At 37.2% G+C, this 23263-nt stretch overlaps 1 protein-coding gene across 1 annotated transcript in view; it reads left to right on the top strand.

Moving 5' to 3' along the window:
- The window catches only part of LOC148839486 (uncharacterized), a 75077-nt gene that overhangs the window by 33086 nt on the left and 18728 nt on the right, over nt 1-23263 (top strand). Inside the window, exons 4-11 of the mRNA XM_088935935.1 lie at nt 725-869; nt 4716-4815; nt 6103-7411; nt 9227-9347; nt 9988-10114; nt 12790-13005; nt 18061-18198; nt 21343-21486. Coding sequence (XP_088792061.1) covers nt 725-869; nt 4716-4815; nt 6103-7411; nt 9227-9347; nt 9988-10114; nt 12790-13005; nt 18061-18198; nt 21343-21486 — 2300 coding nt within the window. The remainder of the gene's footprint in view (nt 1-724; nt 870-4715; nt 4816-6102; nt 7412-9226; nt 9348-9987; nt 10115-12789; nt 13006-18060; nt 18199-21342; nt 21487-23263) is intronic.

Raw genomic sequence — 23263 nt, 5'->3', positions numbered from 1 at the left:
GTGCATATCTTTTTAAGGTGTAAGCAATGCCTATTTTTGAAATATTTGAAATGTATTCTTGAAAAGTTATATAAATCCCATACATAGCTCCTACTGGTGAAAGTGAGAGAAAACTGACACTATTTTACAAATGAGCTTAATGCTGATTGTTAATGTGAGGAGCTGCATAAGCACTCATGCTGCAAAGGAAAAAGCAGAGTTTAATTTCAAGTTGAAAAGTAAAAATGTTTCTTTTTTTCAAAAAAGTTTTTTTTCTTTCCTTTTACATTTCTGTGTTGTATTGTAATCAGAGTCAAAACATGGATAAACAAACAAATTATTGTACAAACAATAAAAGTGCAATTACAAAACACACAGCATTGAATGTTACACAATATACTCTACAAAACTATGAGTCTCAGGGGCTGGCTTTCTGCAGACCCAGAAACCCAGGATGCTAGCCCTGTAACCTGAAACACTATGCAACACCTAAACGGACAAAAAACAGAACAAAATTACGAAAGCCTATTAGCACCAAAGAGAAAAATATGTTAACGAGATAGTATTGTGTTTAAACTAGATACTTTTTGCTTTTAAATACATTATTTTTTAAAAGTTAAAACAGATTTAAAATCTGTTCTGTAAGCTGTTCTTATGTCACAACTGATGCACTGTATCAGTTTACTGAAAAGGTAAAAAATATCTGGTTGTGTGGATTCAATTTTATATATGTCCCATGTTCTAGATGAGAATATTCCAGAAAAGGATGAAGTCCAGCCCCGAAACCTATCACCTATCAAAGAAGAAAGTGGAGAACAACAAGGGGAAGAGCCCTGCTTGGTCAGTCCCTTTGGGATAAAAAGACGACGCTCTGTTAACCCTGAGGACAGGTATAAGTGCACATACTGTATATTCTACTATCCTGATGATCACTGGTCATGAAACTGGTAGGAAACCAATTATGAGATTAAAGAAAATAACTAAAGCTAGTTTTACTGTATTAACGTTGAAGAGGCAAGTGTAAGTTCTTGGTTGATCACTTGTCTGATACTTGTAGTTGTAAAATAATACTAAAATGAATACCTTATTTTTTAATGGAATAAATTAATAATATGCTTGTAGTCAAGAAGGAAGAAACATTTTCAAAAAACACTCATGCTTAAGTAAATTTAAACTGTGCATATTTTCTTTTTAGGTCTTTGTAAATGAAAATCTTTGTTCAATCAACTGTTGAAAATGTTGTCCGTCAACCAAAAACTTTTGCATGTTCTGAGCACATCATGTTAAAAAAATTAAGATAGATATGGTAAAAAGGAAACACTTGCAACAGCAATAGAAAAGAATATAGAGATCAGAGAACATTTTATATAACATTTAAAAAACAGTATTCAAGATTTATTCAACTGAAATGATGGGAAGAGGTACAGTACATTTCTTAGAAAAGGAGAACATTTTGAATAGTTTGTAAAAGTCCAAGCTGAGTATTCACAGAAAGGGAATATCTGACACAGCCTCTGAAAGCTCCATACAGTATATGCACATTAAACTAGCGTGTGTACAAAATTAGATAACATACTGGGTATCATAAATAAAAAAACACAAACACTGTAGAAACTAATTCAAAGTTAAAGCTGAACTAGGATAAACTGGGAAATTAATTTTGTTCTTTCAAATATGCTTTGCAGTGTACTATAATAACAATATTAAATTATAGTTAACATTGGGATTTTTAAGTATTTCACATGAAGCAATAAAATTAAAGTACAGTATAAACCCGAAAGATAGAAGCACTTCACATTTCAACATGTGATAGAACATATGCCTCACAGCATATGTGAAGCATTTGATTAAAAAAAACAAGATTAAGGTTTAAAAAGTAATACAAATCTAATTGAAGTGCTCTAGACTGAGTACAAAATAATTTAATGTATCACATTTAACTGAAGTATGTATGCCAAAATGTAACGGAAGCAGTGAAAGAAAGCTTAATTATTTATGGATAGAGAAAGTTTATATAGGTGTAGGAGTTTTATGACTTTACTGGGACAATTTATTAATTGTAACAGTAAATTACAAGGTGGTTCTTTATGGCTATTAGGATTCAATCTTTAGAACAATCAGCATTACACATACATGGTTCAAATACGCTAAACACATTTATTAATACATAAAATTGTGCATATAAAAACATATAACAGTCTGCCTGGATACAGATGGCAGATCTTTGTATTGTCGGAAGAGAAAAAATTATGAAACCTAAGCGGTTTTACATGTGAGGTAGAATGTGGGGCAAAGACAGGAGTATAATAGGGAGTACTTATCCAAAGCCGTAGTCATTAACCGGTGCAAGTAATTAGCCAGAAGATCAGAAGAGCAACAGTACAAGGACGCAATCCAAAGTCGTAGTTGTAATACAGATCAGGACATTTAGCCAGTAGATCAGCAGGGGAAACACACAAAGACGCAGGGAACACACGAGAGACAGAGACAGGGACAGGGACAGGGACAGAGACAGAGACAGAGAGACCCAATACTGAGAGCTGTGATGAGGGTTAAAAATCCATAAGTATTCTGGCGTTCCAGGGATGTGGTAGTAAATGGGGAGTGTGATTGGGTAATTAGTCCAGACGGCATTGTTTGCGGGAATTGGTAGGTGCTTGATTATGATTGTCGGGAGCTGTTTCAGATTGCCGTTGGCATTAATTAATATTAGACTGAGCTGTGATAATCTTATTGTGAGGGTTACCAAGATATAGAATATATAACGAGATGCAAAACACAAAGAGATACAAAACAAGGAATATGTACAGGTATTTAGTATACCATTCGCTATACTATCTCGTTACTCAGTCTTATTAATACCGATTCTACATTACTCATAAGTAAATGCATTTACTTATCCAGTACGGATTTCTATCTCCCGGCACGAACAGCGAAGAACAGCTGACTGGCTCTGTCGATCCAATCGGTGCTTCGCTGGCTCGGTCCCAACCAGTCCTGGTGCAGCTCGGAGTCCTGGGGAGAAGGAAGGAGAACTTTCTGCTGCTTCGTGCTGGCAGTGGCTGGTCTCCAGGGACCTTGGGCTGAACTAGGAAACTCTCTGTGCACAGGGCGTGACTGTGACGGTCGAAGCAAGTCACTCTTTAGGGGGAAGAAACATGGTTTGCTTCTGGCGTAGTGGCTACTTATGAATAAAAGTTTTCAGATGTCGACAAAGTTCCAACCGTATGGTTCCATTGATCAAGTGGATGCACGGTAATGCTAGCAGTTCACTAAGTCCTTGTTGCAGACTTGACCTCGGGCAGAATTCTGTCTTTATGCACGGGCTTCCTCTGGCTCAGCACTTGGAAAAACTTTCAACCGTGGATCCAGGAATGGCCATACATCATGACTAGATGGGCACATTCCCATCCTGGGAACTGTTCCTTATCAGGATGGCAAACATTCCTGAAACAGTACAGAGCATTAATGGTTTCTCTGTGGCTTAGACCACAGAGATGAGAGAGAGATGGGGCCTCACTGGGAAAAGCACAGCAACACTTAATTCTGTCTTATTAATAAGCATTGCTGCTACATAGATTTACTTAGGTTTATGTGGGAAAAGAGAAATGAAATGATGAATGAAAAAAAATGCTTTAAATTCCTTTAAATGCAATATTTTTTCTCCATGGTGCTAATAACCATCTGTGGATACCTGCAGGTCAGACCTTATTGTACCATTTTATTATAGTGCGGTTATGATGTTTTTCCTGACACCCACGTCTAAAGGCGGGAATGCAATCTAATACGAGATGCTCTGTGATTTCTGGAGACTGACAGAGTTCACCAAAAATAAAGGGAAAAAAAGTGGAGTGAGAAAATTTGGAGAATCAGGAGACAGGGCTTGATTCAGGCAGGAAAAAAGGCTGATATTCAGGCAGGGAGGACGCCACAGGAAGGTTTTGAGCAGGACAGGGTTTAGGCAAGTTCTTGTAATTAGAGATTGGGTTTAAGACACAGGAACAAGGTGTTTTTTTAATAGCCCAGTCTATCATGGGAAGCATTGAGCGCAAAGTGGTATACACCCTGGATAGGAATGCTAGTCCATCGCAGGATACACACAGACTATAACAGGTACACACTTACACCAGGGACAATTTTGCAGAAGTCAATTAACCTACCAATATGTACAGTATTTGGACTGTGGGAAGAAAACAGGACACTCAGAGGAAACTCATGCAAACATGAGGTTAACCTACAAACTCTATGCAGATAGCACCCCAGAAATTGAACCCAAGGCCCCAGTGCTATGAGGCAACAACGCTAATCATTGTGCCATCATAAAATACAGAATAAATAATTAATATAATAAAATGATTTGGATGCTTCCCTGACATGATTGCAAAACAACTTACTCACAAATCTCAATAGAAAGAGTGAGATACTGTATTATGCAGTGGATACCACATTTGTGTGAAAATCAAGACTAAATTGACAACAAAGTGGTAGTGTGGAGTTTTTGTGTCAACATTGGTGGATAATAACAGTAACTAATTCGAATGAATCAAGTCTGAAAATACAAAGTTTTTGCATTTGAGAATCAAGTGACATTCTGAATTTATTTGGAAAAATATATTAACACACAGATCTCAGAATGAAGTTTAAGGGTTCAGTAATACATTTTTAAGATTAGATTATGTTGAATGGGAACCTATTCATTTAAAATATTTTAATATTATTTTTTTCTGCACAATTAGACCCATCAGACCAGGAGTTGGAGTAAGACAGAAAACCTTTGAAGCATTTGTTGAAGAACAGCTCAAATTGGATGAGGAAGTTCTGCAGAGAGATAAGCAGGTACAGGGTAATACAGTATAGGTGTTGATACTTTCAAATAAAAAAAAAACAAAAGCATAAATCAATGAGTTAACAAAATTCTGACTTCTATTTGCTTTAGTATGCCCATATGAATTTTAACACAGTGTGAGGTTTCTGTACCATTACATGTATTTACACATATAAAGGTTTATATGTACTTTTCATGGATCTTGCCACGCCTGTATATCTTTACAGACTGAAGAGTGGTCTTACAGTATTGTCTTTTAGACTTATCCTCAGTTCTTCTATTTTGTTCAAGAAAGTTTTGGTTTTGACATGGCTGAACCAAGGAATGCAGGTTTAAGAACAGAATGGTAATCATGACAACATTTTTTAATAGTCCATTTTATCTCCTTCGTTATTGGTTAGATGTCTCCTCTTCCAAACATCCTGCTTTGACTGTTGTAGACAATATTGCACTTTCTGTTTATATATAAATAGTTTTCTTTCTGTTATTGGTACTAAAATATTTTTCCTAACCTCCAGAAGCTGTTTCAAACTGTTTGTTTAATAAAATGTCTGCTACACACTCTTATATGTTTCACAAGGGATACCAACTTCCAAGAATCAGAGTGTTTGTGAATGTGAATATCTGAGTGTTAGGTATGATGGTTTTGGCTTAACCTGCTTGGTTAAGGAGCTGCTATAGGACAGGGGGGCTCAAATTCCATTCAGAGACAGTTAACAAAGGGACAGCTACAAGGTGGAGAAGGGCTGGAGGAGGGATGCATGAGACAAATGCAAAAGGAGATTTTTATGTTATTTATGATATTTATGTCTAATTTCAGTAATGATTATGATTAGTGGGGAGACTGACTTGTTGTAGTTCTCCCTTAAGTTAATGAGTTCCATTTAGTACTGTGAATTTATTTCTTAGAATGTTAGTGATCCATGTATAGCAGAGAAGTGAAATCATAAAGCTGAGCTGTAATATTACACTACAAAACAGATGGATGCAAAACTAACCCTTGAAAATGAGGTATTATTGAAACTGAACCAAACTGTTCTGAGGTCTGTAGATTTAGTGCATTGAAATATTCCCCCTTAAAGTGCATGGAGAAGTGTGATAGAATATGAAATTCTATTTCTAAGTTGCTCAAAGGTCTACAGGATACTGCAAGATTAAAGCCATTTCATTTAAATGGTGAGAATCAAAACATGAAATGTAGCCAGAAGTTTAAATTGCATGATAAAAATAATAAAATTCAAATATATCAGATGAAAGCTTCCACTACCATGCTACTAATAAGAGGTTTAATTTCTTAGGAGTTGAAACCAGCCAAAGAGACAGAAAAGAAAACTTTCCTGAAGAAGGGAGAAGGCATAACACGGATAGAAAAAAGCAAGGAAACTGTGCTGACGGATCACAGGAGGGGACCCCTCAATCAGGTGCTCAAGCGAGTGAGCTTTGTCAGTCAACACCGAAGATCCCTACCCATCCTGCAGGACACTGATAAAAGTTGTGAAAGGAAGAGCACTCCTTTGAGTCGACAAGTCAGCAGTCCTGCGTTGATGGAGTCTAGAGACAACATGATTAAGGCTACAAATGAAGACAGTAACCTGGACCAAGAAACTAATTTGGAACAAAATGACAGAAGCAAGAGATCAATCCAAAATAAAGCTGGTAGTAATGCAAGTAATTACAAAGGAAATGAGGTATTGGGTAAAACTCCATGTAGTAAAACATCCACGCGATCTAGAAGTTCAAGTCTGCCATGTTTACAAATCTCTTGCAGGATGGACTTGCAGAAGCACATGTGTTTGGCAGAAAATGACAACCATTTAGATACCCCTAAAAAGATCAACTTACCTCAAGAGGAACAACATCCCGAAAGCATCACTTCTCCTGCTGAGAGAACTCAGTTTATCTGCACAGACCAGCAATATTCAAACAACAACCATCAGGTTGATAAAACAGGATCCAATCTTGGGTTTAAAAAAGTCAATGATCATATTGTCAAGGTTTTTAATGGGCCAGTTCTCTCAAATGACAGTGGTAGTGAAAAAAGTGAAAACCAGGAAAAATCAAAGAAAGAGAGAGAAGTCCAGACTTGCAGTACAAAAATAAAACGTCCTCCCAGCAGCACAAGTGATAGCACCAGCAATGAGGATGATCCCAAATCTCAATTCCATGAACAACTCATCCACCAGACTCCACTGAGGCTGGGGCATACTGATCAGAAACTAGACCTGTCCGATGATGATTATGCCAGCGATGCACCAAGTGGGGCAGAGGAAAGAGTTTGCAGACCCCAAACGCCTCACCGATTACCATTTTCTCATCCATTCTCCAGCACCAGTAGCAGTAACAACAGCGAAACAGAAATAAGGGACTTTAACTGCCATAGGATAACAGCTCCTTCTCCATGTCTCAAATCACCAAGAAAGATGGAGGCTGAGAAGAGAAAGACACCACCATTGTCAAACAACAGCAGCAACCGGAAGATAAATCAATTGACTCCCCCCACTTCAGAGCTTGTATCAAATCTGTTTTCTGGCTTAAAAACTAGAACAAACCATACAGCCCAGAGAAGAGTATCCGATGTATCACAGAGCTCTGAAGACAATCAAGGTGGTAAGTGTCTTGTGTTTTCCTAAATGCTTACCACCTGCAATCTGAAGATTGTTCTTTTATTATGAACTTTCTGAGCTTTCTGAACAGCTAAATCACTATACAGTATCATACTGTATGCCATATGTTTATCCATTTCTGTTTTGCATTTCATTTCTAACAAGTTAGACAAGACTTTCTGGCTATTTCCTAGGATATTGTTTCCATATACAGTAGGTAAGTTTAGTTCTTATAAACATTCCCTATTCTTAAAGGTAATAGACGTTTTCTCACTTTTTTATGATTGGGTATAACATTAGCAAGTCCCTGGGTATTACACTGCCTGAAGATACTGTAGAAAGAGTTGTGTCATTGGCTTCTGAATAACATCTCTTGTTAACATACCAGTGGTACTCAAGGAAACATACGGGGTTTATATTATTCGTAACTGCTTTTACTACCAGAAACACTCTGGTCTCTTATATGTTAGTGCTATTCAATATAGAACGTTTTCCTACACACAAGTGTCACATGCAGCCTCCTTATTCTTACAAGAAGTTATAAGCACAAGTCAATTGAGCAAGCAAGTTATTATTTCTAATTAAAAATGTGGGTTCTTCCCAGTAGATACAGTATTGGTTTAGTTTTCATGAGTTGCCAGTGACATAGTCACAATTCTTGTTAATCAAGAACCTGTGATATATCTGATCTCATCTACACACAAAATTTTGCTGTGTTGCTGATTATCTTACTATTTGATTACTACAAGTAAGACTATTGCCTTACTTAAATATCTTGCTCCTAATAACATTATGTGATACAGTATTTGCATTATGAATGAGAATATAAATATAGGATATCTGGTGTTTTGTACTTAGCCTTAAATTTTTGGTCAGGTGAGGAAATATGTCGTATATGTTTTCTTGATAGGCATTTTTCTAAATTCCACATCCATGAAACTTTTAAGAGATAATTTAACAGATTTTCTAACAGTAACCCTAAGCAGGTAGTTTTTGTAACCCTAGCTTCAATGCTTATTTGTATCTGGATGAAATACTAACCCAAATATATCAGCAAAAGAAATATAAATTCTACATCAACTACATCAAATAAAACAACAAAAGTTCAGCAAATGTAGTAGGTAAAATCTGAATCTAGGTTTAGGATTAAACTTAAACCCTTGAACCTTAAACCTAGGCTTCTGATAATGTTACATTTGTATTATGAATGGGAATATAAATATAGGATGAGTGGTGTTTTGTACTTAGCTTTTTGGTTGGGTGTTAATGAGGAAATAGTGAATCTTATATGATACTATTTTAGTTCAGCCATTAGGAAATTCAGCTTTCACCCTGGCTGAAGTCAAAATTTAATTTTCTAACCCTAACCCTAACCAGGCACTTTCCTAACCCTTGATACTGTTCTAATCTGCTTGAAATACTAATCCAAGACATCAGCAAAAGTGATAACTCTTCATAAACATTTGAGTTAAATATTGGTACTGCAAAAAATATGCAACTAATGTGTTTTCCGATAAAATGTTTTAAAAATCTACTTGAATTTTTTTTAGCATTTTGCTAAGTTATGCTAAAGCTCTGAAAATTGTTCATGTTTCAATACAAACTTGCAATTATTTCAATGAATTTAATAAAATCTATTTATAAAATATAGGTTGTATTTAATCTAGTTGAAATTTTTATGAATATGTACAAAACAGCAAATTGCTTAACTGTGAAGCAAAAATAATAGTTTTAACTTTGATGTTCCAATACTTTTGCAGTGCACTGCAGATGATGTGGTTTAGTTTAATATATTCCCTTATACTTGCTATTATTACAGACAATGAAACCCAGGCAAGACTTCAGAGACACAGTTTTCCGCATGCAAAGACTGAGACGGATGATAATTCCATTCTAAAAAGCATGAAAGAGGAACAGGAGAAAGCATTGAAGTTTCTCAGGTAAATTATTTTTTCAGTTAAACTGAACAGTGACTGCTGATAAAAGTATAACCAAGAGTTTTAAAGACTTGTTTTAAAAATAATTTCGACATTCATTAACTGTAAATTTATTTTTGCACCATTTAATAATGAATGCATTTGAACTAATTTCACAAAACAGAGTGCTGTTCTTTGCTTGAAAAATGAAACATTAAATTTCATAACTGTTATCACAAATATGCTAAAACCCAAAAAGGTGCCCTGTTCTGCCCAGCTTTTCCTTCATATCTGGAAAATTGCCCCTGTCTTATGGAGAAAGACTGTCTCAATTATCTAATGACAATACCCAGGTTCAGGATTACAGTATTTGGTTTGCACTCACAAGAAATCTCGTCATATCTGAAACTCTGGATCAGAACTTCACTTTTTAGTGAGGGGTAACAGTGAAATGGACCAACAAATTGTTTTATCATTGACACTTTTCCTTTCTCTTTGTTGTACTTGTTAATACATACCTACCAAACATCTGCTCCCTCTCTAAACTGTAAAAAAACTATAGTATTGAAAGCAGAGTTGTAATGAATAATATTTAGATGTTTGTTGATATATTGAATACTTGATATGAAGGTTTTTTTTATTGAATTTAATTATGTTTATACAGAAAGAAAATGGATGGATTTGTGCAAGAAAAAGAAACTGAGCATTGTAGTTTGGGAGACAGCTACAAAGAATGTCCATCAATGAAAAATCGATTGTCAGAATCTAATCCACATATTGATGAATTACAGGTGAGAACAATGGAGGTTTCTACAAAACTGCAAATAGACCCAACACCAAGAGAATGCTTAGGCATAAAGGAGAAAGAAGATCATTTAAACAAAAGTTTGCAACATGGCACACTTTCTTAAATAAATGACATGTAATTGCAAAAAGCAAGACAGTCAGTGTTGGCTGTTTTAGTGTTTCTCAAAATCAGGACCTCAAACAGATACTGTAAACCTTAAAATGGAGTTTATAAACAAAAGTTTGGGAGAGATGACAACAGACAAATTCAGTCTAACTCAGTCTAACTGAATTTTCTCACCTAAAGCATCATAAAGAGTGCAGTATATGTTATCCCCTTCTTTCCCTTGCTAAATTCAACTCTTCAATTCAGTTCAGATCTTCTCTGTCACCTGGTGTCAAAGAATTGCCTCTGTGGCCTCTTCCATCTGTCCTCCACACGAGCAACAAATTAATCTTTCTACTCAAATCTCCTCAAGACAATAAATTAACTTCAATTGTTTTGGGCAACCAACACAATATACAGCATATATATACTGTATACAGCAGTAACATGCTGATTAGACGAGTCAGCACACCATGAGCAATTTCACCATCAATCTGTCTCATCTCTATTTGGTTCCTGCATTAGGCCTGCACTAATAAGTGATTGTCCACAAATAAGTGATGCTTCTTTACTTTCAACAAGTAATTCTCAGGACTAGTACTTTGTTTCAGAGTTATTCAGAGTTCATCTCAATTTCAACAAGTCTCTCTTGACACCAAGGCAACCAGTGAAGACACAATAATGACAATGTCATAATTCCTTTATACAGCAATAGCTGGAAAACTAGGAAAATCGAATCCTGCTCACCAGAATTAATCAGCAAATGGTTCCTGCATCACTTTAACTTTACCTGCTTATATGCAGGTATCTTCAAGCTGCTGCTGCATCTCGGTCAGTGCATCTCATTCTAGGTTACAGTCTGTACGGGTCTGTACTGAATTGGTGCCCATACTCAATCATATACCTGGCTGCCTGGAGGGAGCATACCTAGGACAAGGACACTCAGAAGTTTATTTCTGCCAGTGAGAGTTTTTCTTTTCCTCTCCACCATGGCACAGATGTCATATTCCTAAACTGTCAACAGCTCAATACATTCGTCATGTGATTAGTCATATTTCAGAGCCTGCAGGAACTGCATCACCCAGAAGTTAGTACTCTATCCTTACCCGTTCCAGCCACACAAACAGTAGGGAGTCAACAGATTAGTCTGCCTCTGCAGACTTTCTTTCTTCCACAATGCAATAATTGTTTGCGCTCTACCTGTTTAAACCCAGGTCTACGTGCTCAACTCACAACATCCTCAGAATCATTCACATTTCCAAAACTCTTGCAGTCTTCTGCCTCGTGACCACATCCACTTGTATCTTTCCATTTTGTGTCAGTTAGGTTTCGCACATAAGGAACTTCTGTTACTTCTGCTGGGTCACCTCAACTATGCCATGCAGATTATACCCCATGGGTGGTTTTTATTTAACATTTTTTCAAGTGTGAAACTTATACCAATCTTACTTAAAACTGCAAAGTAGAACTTTGTAGCACTTATTTTTTTAGCAAACTGGAAAGGGTTGTCTTTTTCTTATGTTGAGTCTTGTTCTCTCCAAAATGTCTTTACAGTTACAGCCCTTCCATTTGCTTTCTGTATTTACCTTCATTTCTCCTTCTGATCACTCCTCCACAGTTTCCAAATTTGGTAGCTGCTTCTTTTTTGGGCCATAATTTGAAACAATAGGTCCTTATCCATTCAGATGACATTGCTGTGTAAAATCAACAAAGATCTGAAAAAAGCTTCCATTCAACCTATCGTGAAATTTCTGAGTCCCTGTCCTGTCCCTCCCTATTCTTGTATTTTTCTGAATCACCCTTTCCATCACTACCTCCAGCTGGCTCAAAATACCAATAGATCCGGACTTGTAACTTGCACCCTCAGTTCCTACTGGAACACCTGTAAAATCTACTTTTTGTTCTTGTCCTTCCTCTTCTACTGCAAGTAAAATCTTAAGATCAGGTTATGAACAATTAAGTCTACCTACATCAGCCCTTAAGATCATGTGCTCTATTATCTTCAGCTTAGCATCTCTCAGGGAGGATCTCCTACTGATTCTCTTTTCACTAATGAAAAGTCTCATACTGTTTTGTAACTGGTTTCTCTATAAACAGCAAGAACGTCTTGCAAGGTCTGGGTTTGCTACTGAGCAATTCTGGGCATTCTTGAAGCTGCCTCTGCAGCTGGTATTCAGAGGCCTACTGTATGTCTCAAAGACATATTTTGACTAAAACACGTAATTATTTTTTCAGTACACCTAATCTTTGGGTGTTGTTATTCCTGGTGAATATAACATTGCCATTACAGGCAGTCAAAGATGAAATAAGTAAAATGCATTTGTACAGAAATATTATTCATTCACCATTAAACAAACAACAAAAATGTTTTTAAGTCATTATTTCACTACCCAATGGGTTATATTGGTGTGTGTTGAATAACATTATGAATCGTAACTGATCATAAGTCATAACTAGTTGATTTTTATGACTGACCACTGAGAAGGAGATTTAAGAGGTCGAGCAACATGTTAATCATGGTGGTCATTCGCAGTTTGCTTTGATTATTAACCTGTAGATATCTTGACACCACAGCAGCTAAAGGAACAGATGAGGGCCTTGCAGGAGGAATTCAAGCAGAGGGAATGCCACTGGTCTGCAGCTCATAGACAGCTGAAGAGCCAGGTGGAAGCCTTGACCAGAGAGAATGTTGATCTTAGGGATGAGCTCAGGGTGTCTGAGAGGCACCAGCAAGAGACCTGGTGGTCTCATTACACTACAGCTCAGCCCACCACAAAGGCAGAGACTCCGGTAAGAGAACATTTCAGACTTCTAAAAACGTTAAGTTACTGTAAGTGGGGATATACAGTATACAGTACCTGAACTATCTCTCAAGATAGATAGATACTTTATTGATCCCGTGAGGGAAATTGCAGTGCAACAGCAGCTTAACACACACAACACAGCCACAGTGTAACGAATTATATAATAATAGTACAATACATACAATACAATACAAGAGTTACTCACAGTCCGGACGCACAAGAACAAACTAGAACAGAACAGTACACAGAAAATCGTATCACACTCATATCACACATATGAATATAAATATAGATGTAACTATAGATATAAATATAAATGTATTGCACAGGTCCCTGGCATATATTGCACAAAAAGTGGTTGTAAACGGGAAAAAGAAAAAGAAAAAGAAAGAGAACAGATGTAGCAGTAGATGTGTAGATGCGTTTAGTCCAGAAACAGGTCACTGTCGATGTTGCCTCTGCCAAGACGCAAGGTGGATGCGTTGTACAGTCTTATGGCAGACGGCAAGAATGACCTCCTGTAGCGCTCCCTGTCGCACCGTGGATGAATCAGTCTATTGCTGAACGTGCTCTTCATTCCTGCCAGCCTGTCAAAGAGGGGATGGGAGAAGTTGTCCATGATGGCCTCTAGTTTGGACCTCATTCTCCTCTCAGCCACTGCCTCCAAGGAGTCCAGGTCAAACCCAATGACAGAGCTTGCTCTCCTGATGAGCTTGTTCAGCCTTTTGGAATCTACTGCTCTAATCCCAGAGCCCCAGCACACCACTGCGTAGAAAATGGCACTCGCTACCACCGACTGATAGAACATGTGTAGCATCTTACTACACACATTGAAGGACCTGAGCCTCCTCAAGAAGTAGAGTCGGCTCTGTCCCTTCTTATAGATGGCCTCGATGTTCTTAGACCATTCCAGTCTATCGTCGATGTGCACTCCCAGGTACTTGTACGAGTCCACCATCTCCACGCCACTCCCATGGATGTAGACAGGAGTAGGTTTGACCTTTTTCCTCCTGAAATCTACCACCAGTTCCTTTGTCTTCGACATAAGGACTTTATCAATAAACATGTATTTTTAAACATATGGTATGCAAATAGATCAATATCTTCTCTATAAATAGAATGATCCCTAATAACAAGTATTCTGTTTTCTAAATGTTTTGACTTTATTCTTTTTACTATGTTTAAAGGTTGAATATTGTTGTTCAGTACTTGTAATTGCAAGTCCAATAATCTTTACAAATATTTAAAGCAGAATAAAGTGATTTGAAAATGACATGAAGGGACAGTTGAGAATCTTGTTTGAGCGATTTGGTACCTACTGTAGCTATATTTAAGCATTTACAGTTTTAGTTCTATATAACCAACAAACTCCAGGTATTTTCTGATATTTTCAAATATTCCTTGCAGTTCAAGCTGTTTAATGTTTAACATTTCACCTGGCAGTCAATTAACAGGGAACAAAGACTGGTACTATGAAGGATTCTGATGTAAAGCTAGTGAGGCGCTCAATTCACCACAAACAATGGGAGCCAGAAGGATATTTGTTCACTTGAAACATTGTTACATTTACAGTAGCTTTTAATTTTTCTTTGCAGTTTTTGCAGACTTTGTTACTCAGAAAACTGTATTGATAAAATACAGTATGTACTGTATAAATCACTTGTACTTTAACAACATAGGACATCATTAGAAAGGGATGAGTACTTTTGCTGGGCACTGTAATACAAAGTCTAGAGAGTCTTTAATAATAGGTCTTTGACTTTTTTTCTGTGAGTGGGCAATCTGTGGTATAAAGTAATCCTGTTTTCCTAAGTAACAAAACAAACCCACGCAAAATTGAGCCATTCTTTTCACTACATTTCAAACAGATTCAAAAGGTTCACCCAGACTTCATGATGTGGCTATAGTGTCTCCTCATTGCAAAAAAGGAAATTATGTTATCAGCATTTTTCCCCCTTTGCTTTGTTGAAAGTCCAATCTACAGCAAACAGCCTCTTAACGTATACTTTACACATATTTTAGGGGCCAGCAAATTACTCTGCCATTCTGCAATGATAGGTTCATCACAATCATTTACAATGAGGAATTGTTTTTTTATTCAGGTTGTTATTTTTGTACAGATATTTTATACTTTCCACTGTTAAAATCAATATCGAGTACAAATGAATTCTGAATGTTATACTTAATGATTCTTTGAATGAAATGCAGATTCATGTTTATATTTTCTCAATACATGTAAAGGCAAAGTTCTGTTCAAAATATGTGCATACTGCTGTATCCAGAAGTTTCTTTGTTCCAACCTGAGCTATGTCACTTGTGACTTGGAGCTCCAACAGTGCAGTGCAGTGCAAATGGGGGATAATCAGAGTTGGGTGGCTTTGAAGTTGTCTTACAGTAAGCAACATTGCACAGCTACAAACCTCATGTCTGCATAGGCACCTGTGATTTAGCAGTGAGAGCTGTGTTACATCTACTAATGCCTTATCTTTGTTTTTTTAAATATAAAAGAAGTCCAATTATGCATGTTTCAGAAGACACGCGCATATATTTATATGCAATAATCACATGCTGGTCAAAGGATTGTAGCTGTAAATTGAAATAATTAATCAAACCGTTATATATGAATATTTTCCAAAAAATAAGTTTCAGGGTTATGGAATATTTTAAGGGCAGAATGTCTTTACAACTAGAAAATTGGAAAATAATATAAATTAGCTCTTGCTATATCACAAGGTTGAGGGGGAGATCCTGACTTTAACTTTAAAGTGTATTTATAATAATTAATAATAATAAAGTTTATTTTATATAGCACCATTAAACGTGGCTTCTCAAAGCACATTACAGAATGACAACAACAAAAAATACACAAGATTAACACAATGAAAATATACAATGAGAGGAAACAGTAGATGGGGGTACTGATTACGGTAGGATTAAAAGTTTATGTAACAGAACCAGTTAAGCAAAGTTTGAGTCTAGATTTGAAAGCATTTAGGGAAGGTCACTCTCTGATATCTTTAGGGGTAGAGTTCCAGAGCTCTGTGGCATCACAGGAGAAGGCCCTGTCACCCATATAGACGGGCTTGGGGGACAGATAGGAGACTTTCAGATAGACAGAATTAGAAGAGCGAAGGTTTCAAGGTGGGGAGTAGGATGTTAGTAGCTCAGACAGGTACTGAGGTGCCAAGCCATGCAGGGCCTATAGGTGTCACGAAGTGTTCTTTCCGGACCCTATGCAGACGACACGATCCAGGGAAAAGTGAAGAAAACACGGGGAAAAAGTCATGCAGGATACGGGAATGAAAACAGGGGGGCGTGTCCATAGAGTGCTGGTGGTTGGGGAAGGTGTGGCCGAGGCAAACAATCCGGGGATAAGTCAAAAGCGGAATCCAAAGACAGGACTGACAATTAAAAACCAGAGCCGGGTCGGGACCGGCAGGGGAAATGGGAACGGGAACAGAATAAAAGCATAACGGAGCCAGGCGCATCCAGGTCCCGGGCTCGCATGATGCGGAAAGCAATGCAGAGCCCGGATTAACGTCAGCGTCTGTCTTTTAAGGGAGAACTGAAAAGGGGCTGGAACAAGGAACAGGTGCGGGGAATGAGGCAAACAAGGAAGGGCTGGAGTGCCCTTAAGAGGAGGGGTTTGCGATTGTGACAATAGCTGAGCATGAGGATTTTGAAGTCTACACAAAGCCTGACAGGAAGCCAGTGCAAAGACTCCAGGAAAGAAGTAGTGTGATCAGAACTGGAGTTTGTTCAATGGGGATTTAGAAACCCCACGGACTACAGAGTTACAGTAGTCAATTTGTGAGAAAACAACTGTGTTGATCTGTTGCTTTTCAGCAATAGTTGGCGATAATATAGGATATAGTCTGGTGATATTTCTGAGGTGAAAGAATATTGTTTTGACAATAGGTTGCACGTGTGGATCGAATGTCAAGCCTGAATCAAATGTCACCCCCAAGTTTTTCAGTTTTGCAGTACCATGCAGCCTCATCCTCATTCTGGTTGATCACTCAGTCAAGCCTCCTGAAAAACAGCCATCCAGCCTAATTAAGTTCAGGTGTGTTTTGGCATCCAATGATTTTTTTACCACTTTATCTGATAAAAGGTCATGGGGGGGAGCCTATCCCGTCAAGGAAGTCAGGATACCCCAACGACGGGAAGCCAGTCCATTGCAGGGCAATGACACAGACACACACTCTTACACCAGGGGTAGTTATCCAATAAGCCAGTTAATCTACCAGTAAGTCTTTGGACTGTAGGGGGAAACTAGAGCACCTAAAGGAAAAAAATAGAATACAATGAATATCAAAATGTCAATATATTACAGTACATTTTAGAAAGTGATAAATGTAATCATTCAGTATACTGTATCTATAAACATTTCAAATATGTCTCAATGTATTGTCTGTATTACCTTCTACAGGGGTATGTCTATAGATGAAGGCATTTTTTGCCATTTTATTAAGCATGTAAAATAGTTAAAGAATTTTGACAATATAAACTCTTTAATAAATATGTAACTTTAAGTTTAAGTAAATTGTAATTAGATTTCAATCAAAATGTTTTTTATTAAATACTATATACGTACATATTTTTGCAACTCTGTAAAAAACCTCTGGAGATAGGAAGTATTCAATCCTTTATTCCTTTAAACCACTTTGCATAGAAAAAGGTATTCACTTTAGTTCAAATTAGTTTACTAATTAGCTTAGATATACAGAAGTTCAAGTAGGATGCTGCGTCAGCATGTGTAAATTGCTGACACCTGAAGAAGGCTCCACAGTTGAAAAGTTGTGTCTCTTTTTTTCAGCATGGAATAAACCTTACTGATACAGAATGCTACTTATCAACTTTCTTTATTTTGTATGTTTTGATTTCTAGCATTTTTCACTTTCCTTTTTTACAGTATTTGTTTTTAAGTGTTTATGATAATGTGAGTTTGCCCTTTATTTTGCATTCCTTATACAGGAGGGGTGTTGCTTTTGACAGCAAATTATGCAATGCTTTTGTTGTACTTAATGTCTGTGCCTAGGTCTCTGAAGCAATACTGACTGGCACCTGTCGGGCAAAGAGCGAAGAAAGGACAGTTGGCTACTCCAGTCGCAGTATTACTCCTGTCGGGAGGAGGCTGCAGTTTGACAAATCACTTTCACCAAAGTCTGAGATCCAGGTAAAGGCTAAAACAAAACATGCCTTAAGTAGACAAACCATTATCACTGCATCTTCAGTGTCCCTTTCTTATATCATTCATACACTTTGGTGTTAATTTTCTGTGCTTGTTGACACCATGGAACTTGCAACATCCTTATTCTCATTCCACCTGTGTTGTGTGTGGGTGGGGGGTGAGTTTGCTCCATAAAGTTTTACCCTTTGTGGAAAAAGAATCACATACAGTACAAGTCCATCTTGCAGAATCTTGATGTTTGAAGCGGGAATTAATGTAGTGTCCAGCAGCTAAAAATCATACTTTACATCAAAAAGACTGAGAGTTCTGCTACACTGTCATGGCCTGGCTAGAGGTGAATCCCACTGAACATATCTCTACTTCCTATGAATGATACCAGCCAATTTAAAAAGAAATATTCGATGCAGAATTTTACTCAGTGTAAAAATGCTGCTGTTGCCTTACATTAGCTAAAAGATAGCAATAGTATGTAATTATACACATATTTATATCTTACCAATGCAGTGTGTGCTTTGAGAAGAAAGGGGTGCTCTCTCAAAACATACAGTAGATGTCTGTGTTTATGGAATTTACAGAATATGAAAGATATATATATATAGTGAAGGATGCATCATATAAATCATATACAATAGGTCTCATTTTAATGGTATCATCTTTTAACAAATCTATTCTCTAATCTAAAATCATAATCTCACACTTCCACAGGTAAAATGGTAGCTTCATCTGTTGTACTACTTATTTAAATCCACTTCTTATGGAATTTTAATATGGAATCATATAAATTTGGGGACATTTTGGTCAAATACTGTATTGTTAACAATATTAATTTATAAATATAAATATATTAATATAGTTGGTAATTGTAGCTGAAAATAAAAATAAGGTAGACAACAGTATTCCAACTTCATAAATATTTTTCAACGATGTATTCTTTAACTTGATCACTTGTGTTATTTTGGAAAAGATGGAATATGCTCATTTTAACTGCATTTCTCATGAACACCTGCTGTTGTTATTGTTGTAACAGAAAATGAAACACCTGTAGTTTTCAATTAAGCTCATCAACATAGAGTAATGCATTGGCAGTTCAGTGGTAGAATTCTCATCTGTGATGCGGGAAGCCTGGGTCTGATTCTCAGCCAATGCAGAAATTGTACTTTTAGCAAATTTCCCCTTTGGGGATAATAAAGACTCTTTCTTTAATTCCCTTAAAGGGCAATTCGTTAAGAGTACAACATACATATTGGCTGGGAATTGATCCAAGGACACTAGCATAGTGTAGCAATTCTTCCAGTGAACCACCAATATGTTACTCTGCATGAATCAGCTAAATTAAAAAATATAGGTGTTTCATTTTCCATTGCACTGCAAAAAACATTATATATCATATATGTAAATAAATATACTGATAGAAAAAAGAAATGCAATACCTCCTCCTCCACACCTTGGCCCTCCCGTCTGCGTGGAACAGACTAAAGAGTGACTCAACTGTGAAGAGGACCTGATACCACTGCTGACGAGTCCTTCGCAGCCTCTGTCGGGTATGACATCTAGGAAGTGTGAGCAGAGAGCCTCTGCTCTAAGGCTCGTAGCATGGAGCCTCACTGTCCTGTCACTGATGCAGGCAGTGTCTGCCGGCAGTTTCAGCAGCAGTACAGGTGGCAGATCTGAAATGATCTCTCAGATGGACCAGTCTGATGTGTTGGTCCTGCTCTGGTGTGGTCACTCAAGGGCGACCAGATCTCAGACAGTCATCTGTCCTGCCAGTCTGTTGAAACCTTCTCTGCAGTCGGGACACAGTGGAGCGGCTTACTCCATACTGACTGGCATGCCTTCAGCATGGCAATGGCCCTCTCCCTTGCTTCTGGTGACATTTGAGGCATTATGGAATGCACAGAAAACTGACTTAGTGTGGCCTTTTTCTTGCAGTGACCTAAGTTTTGAATTACGTCCTTTTTAAAGGTGACCTGATCGGGCGTTGTTCCACCTGGACTTTGTTGTGTAAAAGTGGACCTAACAAGCTTTCGTGTGATTGGCAAGTTGCAATGCCTCACTGCACAAGCTGTTTTGCTGGTCAGAGGCATAAAACAAATTGACAACTTTTTGTGAAAACACATATGCTATAGTATTCTCATTCCAGAAAATGTGGCATTTCTTTTTTCCCTCAGTACTGTATATATACCGTATATAAAAACAGATAATCAAAATTACTGATGTTATAATTGTAGAGGAATTGAAGCCAAAAAGACCCGAAGTGTTTTGAAATTAAATGATATAATTAAAAAACACTGAATAAAAACTTGCATTGGCATAAAATTTCTGAGAAAACTCTAAATAAAGCATATGATACAGTATATAAAAGACATCTTGTAGTAATTATTGCAGCATTGTTGTGGAATAAGTGATTTCCTTAAAGGAAAATCCTTTAGAGTGCAGATTTGTATCAGCTCCAATACAATTTACAGGTCACGACCATAAGTCGTTTGAAATTCATTCAAGTCACTACTAGCCTCTATTTATTTTTTATTTGCTTTTAAATACAGTATGTTTTTTAAAATCACTATGTATAATATATTTTAACAGTCGAAATCTAAAATTAACTTATCTGCTTAGTAATTACTATTTATACTGTATACTGTACAATTACTAATAATTCTGTATACTGTATGTACTTAAAACATTCTGTTGGTGTTACTGTACAGTATGATTGGTGCAGGAAAGCACTAATGGGGTGATAAACACTTAATTTTTATTATTAAAATAAGAATCATGTGACAGCCACACATAGCTGGCAGTTTTACAGAGTAATGAAGTCCTGCATAAAATGATTTGAGAAAATAAAAGCGGCATTTCACATTGCTTTTCCCTTTTTCTGCCTGAGAACTTGTGCATGTTAAATGTCATCATCTGAACTTATAAAAAATTGCTGGCTCTCCACAACTATTTCCTAGGGTAGGCTCCATCACCCCCATGATCTAATATTGGATAAAGAAGTTATTAAATGGGTGGATTTGATGTTTTTTCTTTTGCATATTTATGCAAGAGTGAGCAACAATGACTTGGTAATAAAATGCACTGTGTTATTTTATTGTGATCATCAATGTTAATTAAGTAAATTATGCTGTACAGAAAGTAGATCAGAGTGAGGCTCTGAAGAGGAGTTCGAGGGCTTACAAGGACAAAGATCTCAATGTTGCAACCGCTGCCAGGGTCACACCAACAGGGCGCATGACACCCAGCCAGGAGAGAGCAAACCCTTTGGATACAGATGCAGTAAGTTCACCTTGTTCATCCAGCTTCTACCTAAGATAGAAAATTCTTGTTTCTCCTACACAGACCCCCTGCAATTAAAAGAATTAGGTCTACCTCAGATCTTTTTACTGCCAAAACCTTCCACAGTAAAAGGAGTTTCCCCCAAAATAGTGTCATTGTAGTTGTACTTTTGAATTAGCTAATGCTAATGCCATGTTAATTGTATTTATGTATGTTTCATTTTGTGCTTGGTAATATATCATGTATTTTGTCATGACTGGATGAAATCCACATTTCAGTTAGCCACTAGCAGCTTAATAAGCTAAATGGTTCAAATAGTCATACTTCTGACCTTTCTTTTGTTGTTACTTAATGTTGTTACGTAAATGGTGCAAGGAAAATGGCACAAAGAAGTTAATTTAATTATTTGTTAGCTGTTAGGAATTTGTTAACTGTTGCAACTGCTAATATTTTTTTGTATTTAATCCAGAATTTTAAATCAGTATGTTTGCAAGAGCAAATATCCCATAATAAAAAAAACATAAGACTGGTAATTTACCTTAAAGAGTCTCACTATGGGGAAGGTCATAAATCATCTTGATTATGTCACACTTTACAACATTTATGAGATACTGTGCCTTACAGAAGTATTCAGACCTTTCCTATGATATCCTATTTTATGAAACTACAAAATGATGCATACACATTTTTTTTAATTTCTATTAAATATGAGTTACAGTAAATGTCCACAAAACTAAAAATATTAATAAAAAATATTATAATGCAAATATGCAATTGCATGAGTATTCAGACATACTGTATGAACTCATCAGCTTGACTGATGCACTTATTGACATCATTGTCCACTTTCACTTGGTCACTAAAGGACATTCACTTTTTTAGTCTTAAGCCACACCAGTGTAGCCACAGCAAAGAGTTTGAATATGACTTCTTTTTTTCTTTCATATTATTTATCTATTCACTTTCTTACTTTTGTTTTTGAATGTATGGAATACGTTGCGGGTATTACAAATATGGTTATTTCACACTGTAATTAAACTAAATAACAAATCTGTACAAGGGTCTGAATACTTTTACTATGCACTATATAAAACAAGATGCCCATTCTCCCGTTTTATTCTCCATTACATACAGACATGTTTGAGACCATTTGGCATCAATGATTGTTTTGCTCTTATGGTTCAGAACACTTTCTTAACCATTTAGCATATTAGTAAAAAATCACCTATAAACCTGCATACTAAATGTATACTTGTCACGAAACAGTTCTTTCCGGGCCCTATGCGGACGACACGATCCAGAATAGTGAAGACACAAGGGGAAAAATGGTCATGCAGGAAAAGGGGCTGGAGACGGGGGGGCGTGTCCATGCAGTGCAGGTGTCCAGGGGAAGTGAATCCAGGCGAACAATCCATGTAGGAAATCCAAACGGGAAATCAGAAACAAGGGCTGAAGTCCATAGCTAGGCGATCCATCCGGAGGGGGTGGGGGGGGAACAGGAACCGGGTCGGAACCGGCGAGGGGAACCAGGAAGTAGGAACAGAAAGTTAAAAGCATAACGGAGCCAGACGCAGCAAGACCCCGGGCTCTCATGATGTTGAAATCAATGAGGAACCCGGAGTAAGGTCCGCATCTGGCTTTTAAGGGGGAGCGGGATTAGGGACCAGGTGCAGACAAAGGGGCAGAACAAGGAAGTTCTGGAGCGCCCTTAAGAGGAGGGGTTAGCGATTGTGACAGTACACCCCTCCTTTCCAGGGCGGCTCCGAAGCCCTAAACA

The sequence above is a fragment of the Atractosteus spatula genome, chromosome 2, assembly GCF_055471065.1.
Source record: "Atractosteus spatula isolate fAtrSpa1 chromosome 2, fAtrSpa1.hap1, whole genome shotgun sequence".
In the NCBI taxonomy this organism is placed as follows: Eukaryota; Metazoa; Chordata; class Actinopteri; order Semionotiformes; family Lepisosteidae; genus Atractosteus; species Atractosteus spatula.
The sequence above is the reverse complement of the archived record's forward strand: the minus strand, read 5'-3'. Positions and strand labels throughout refer to the sequence as shown.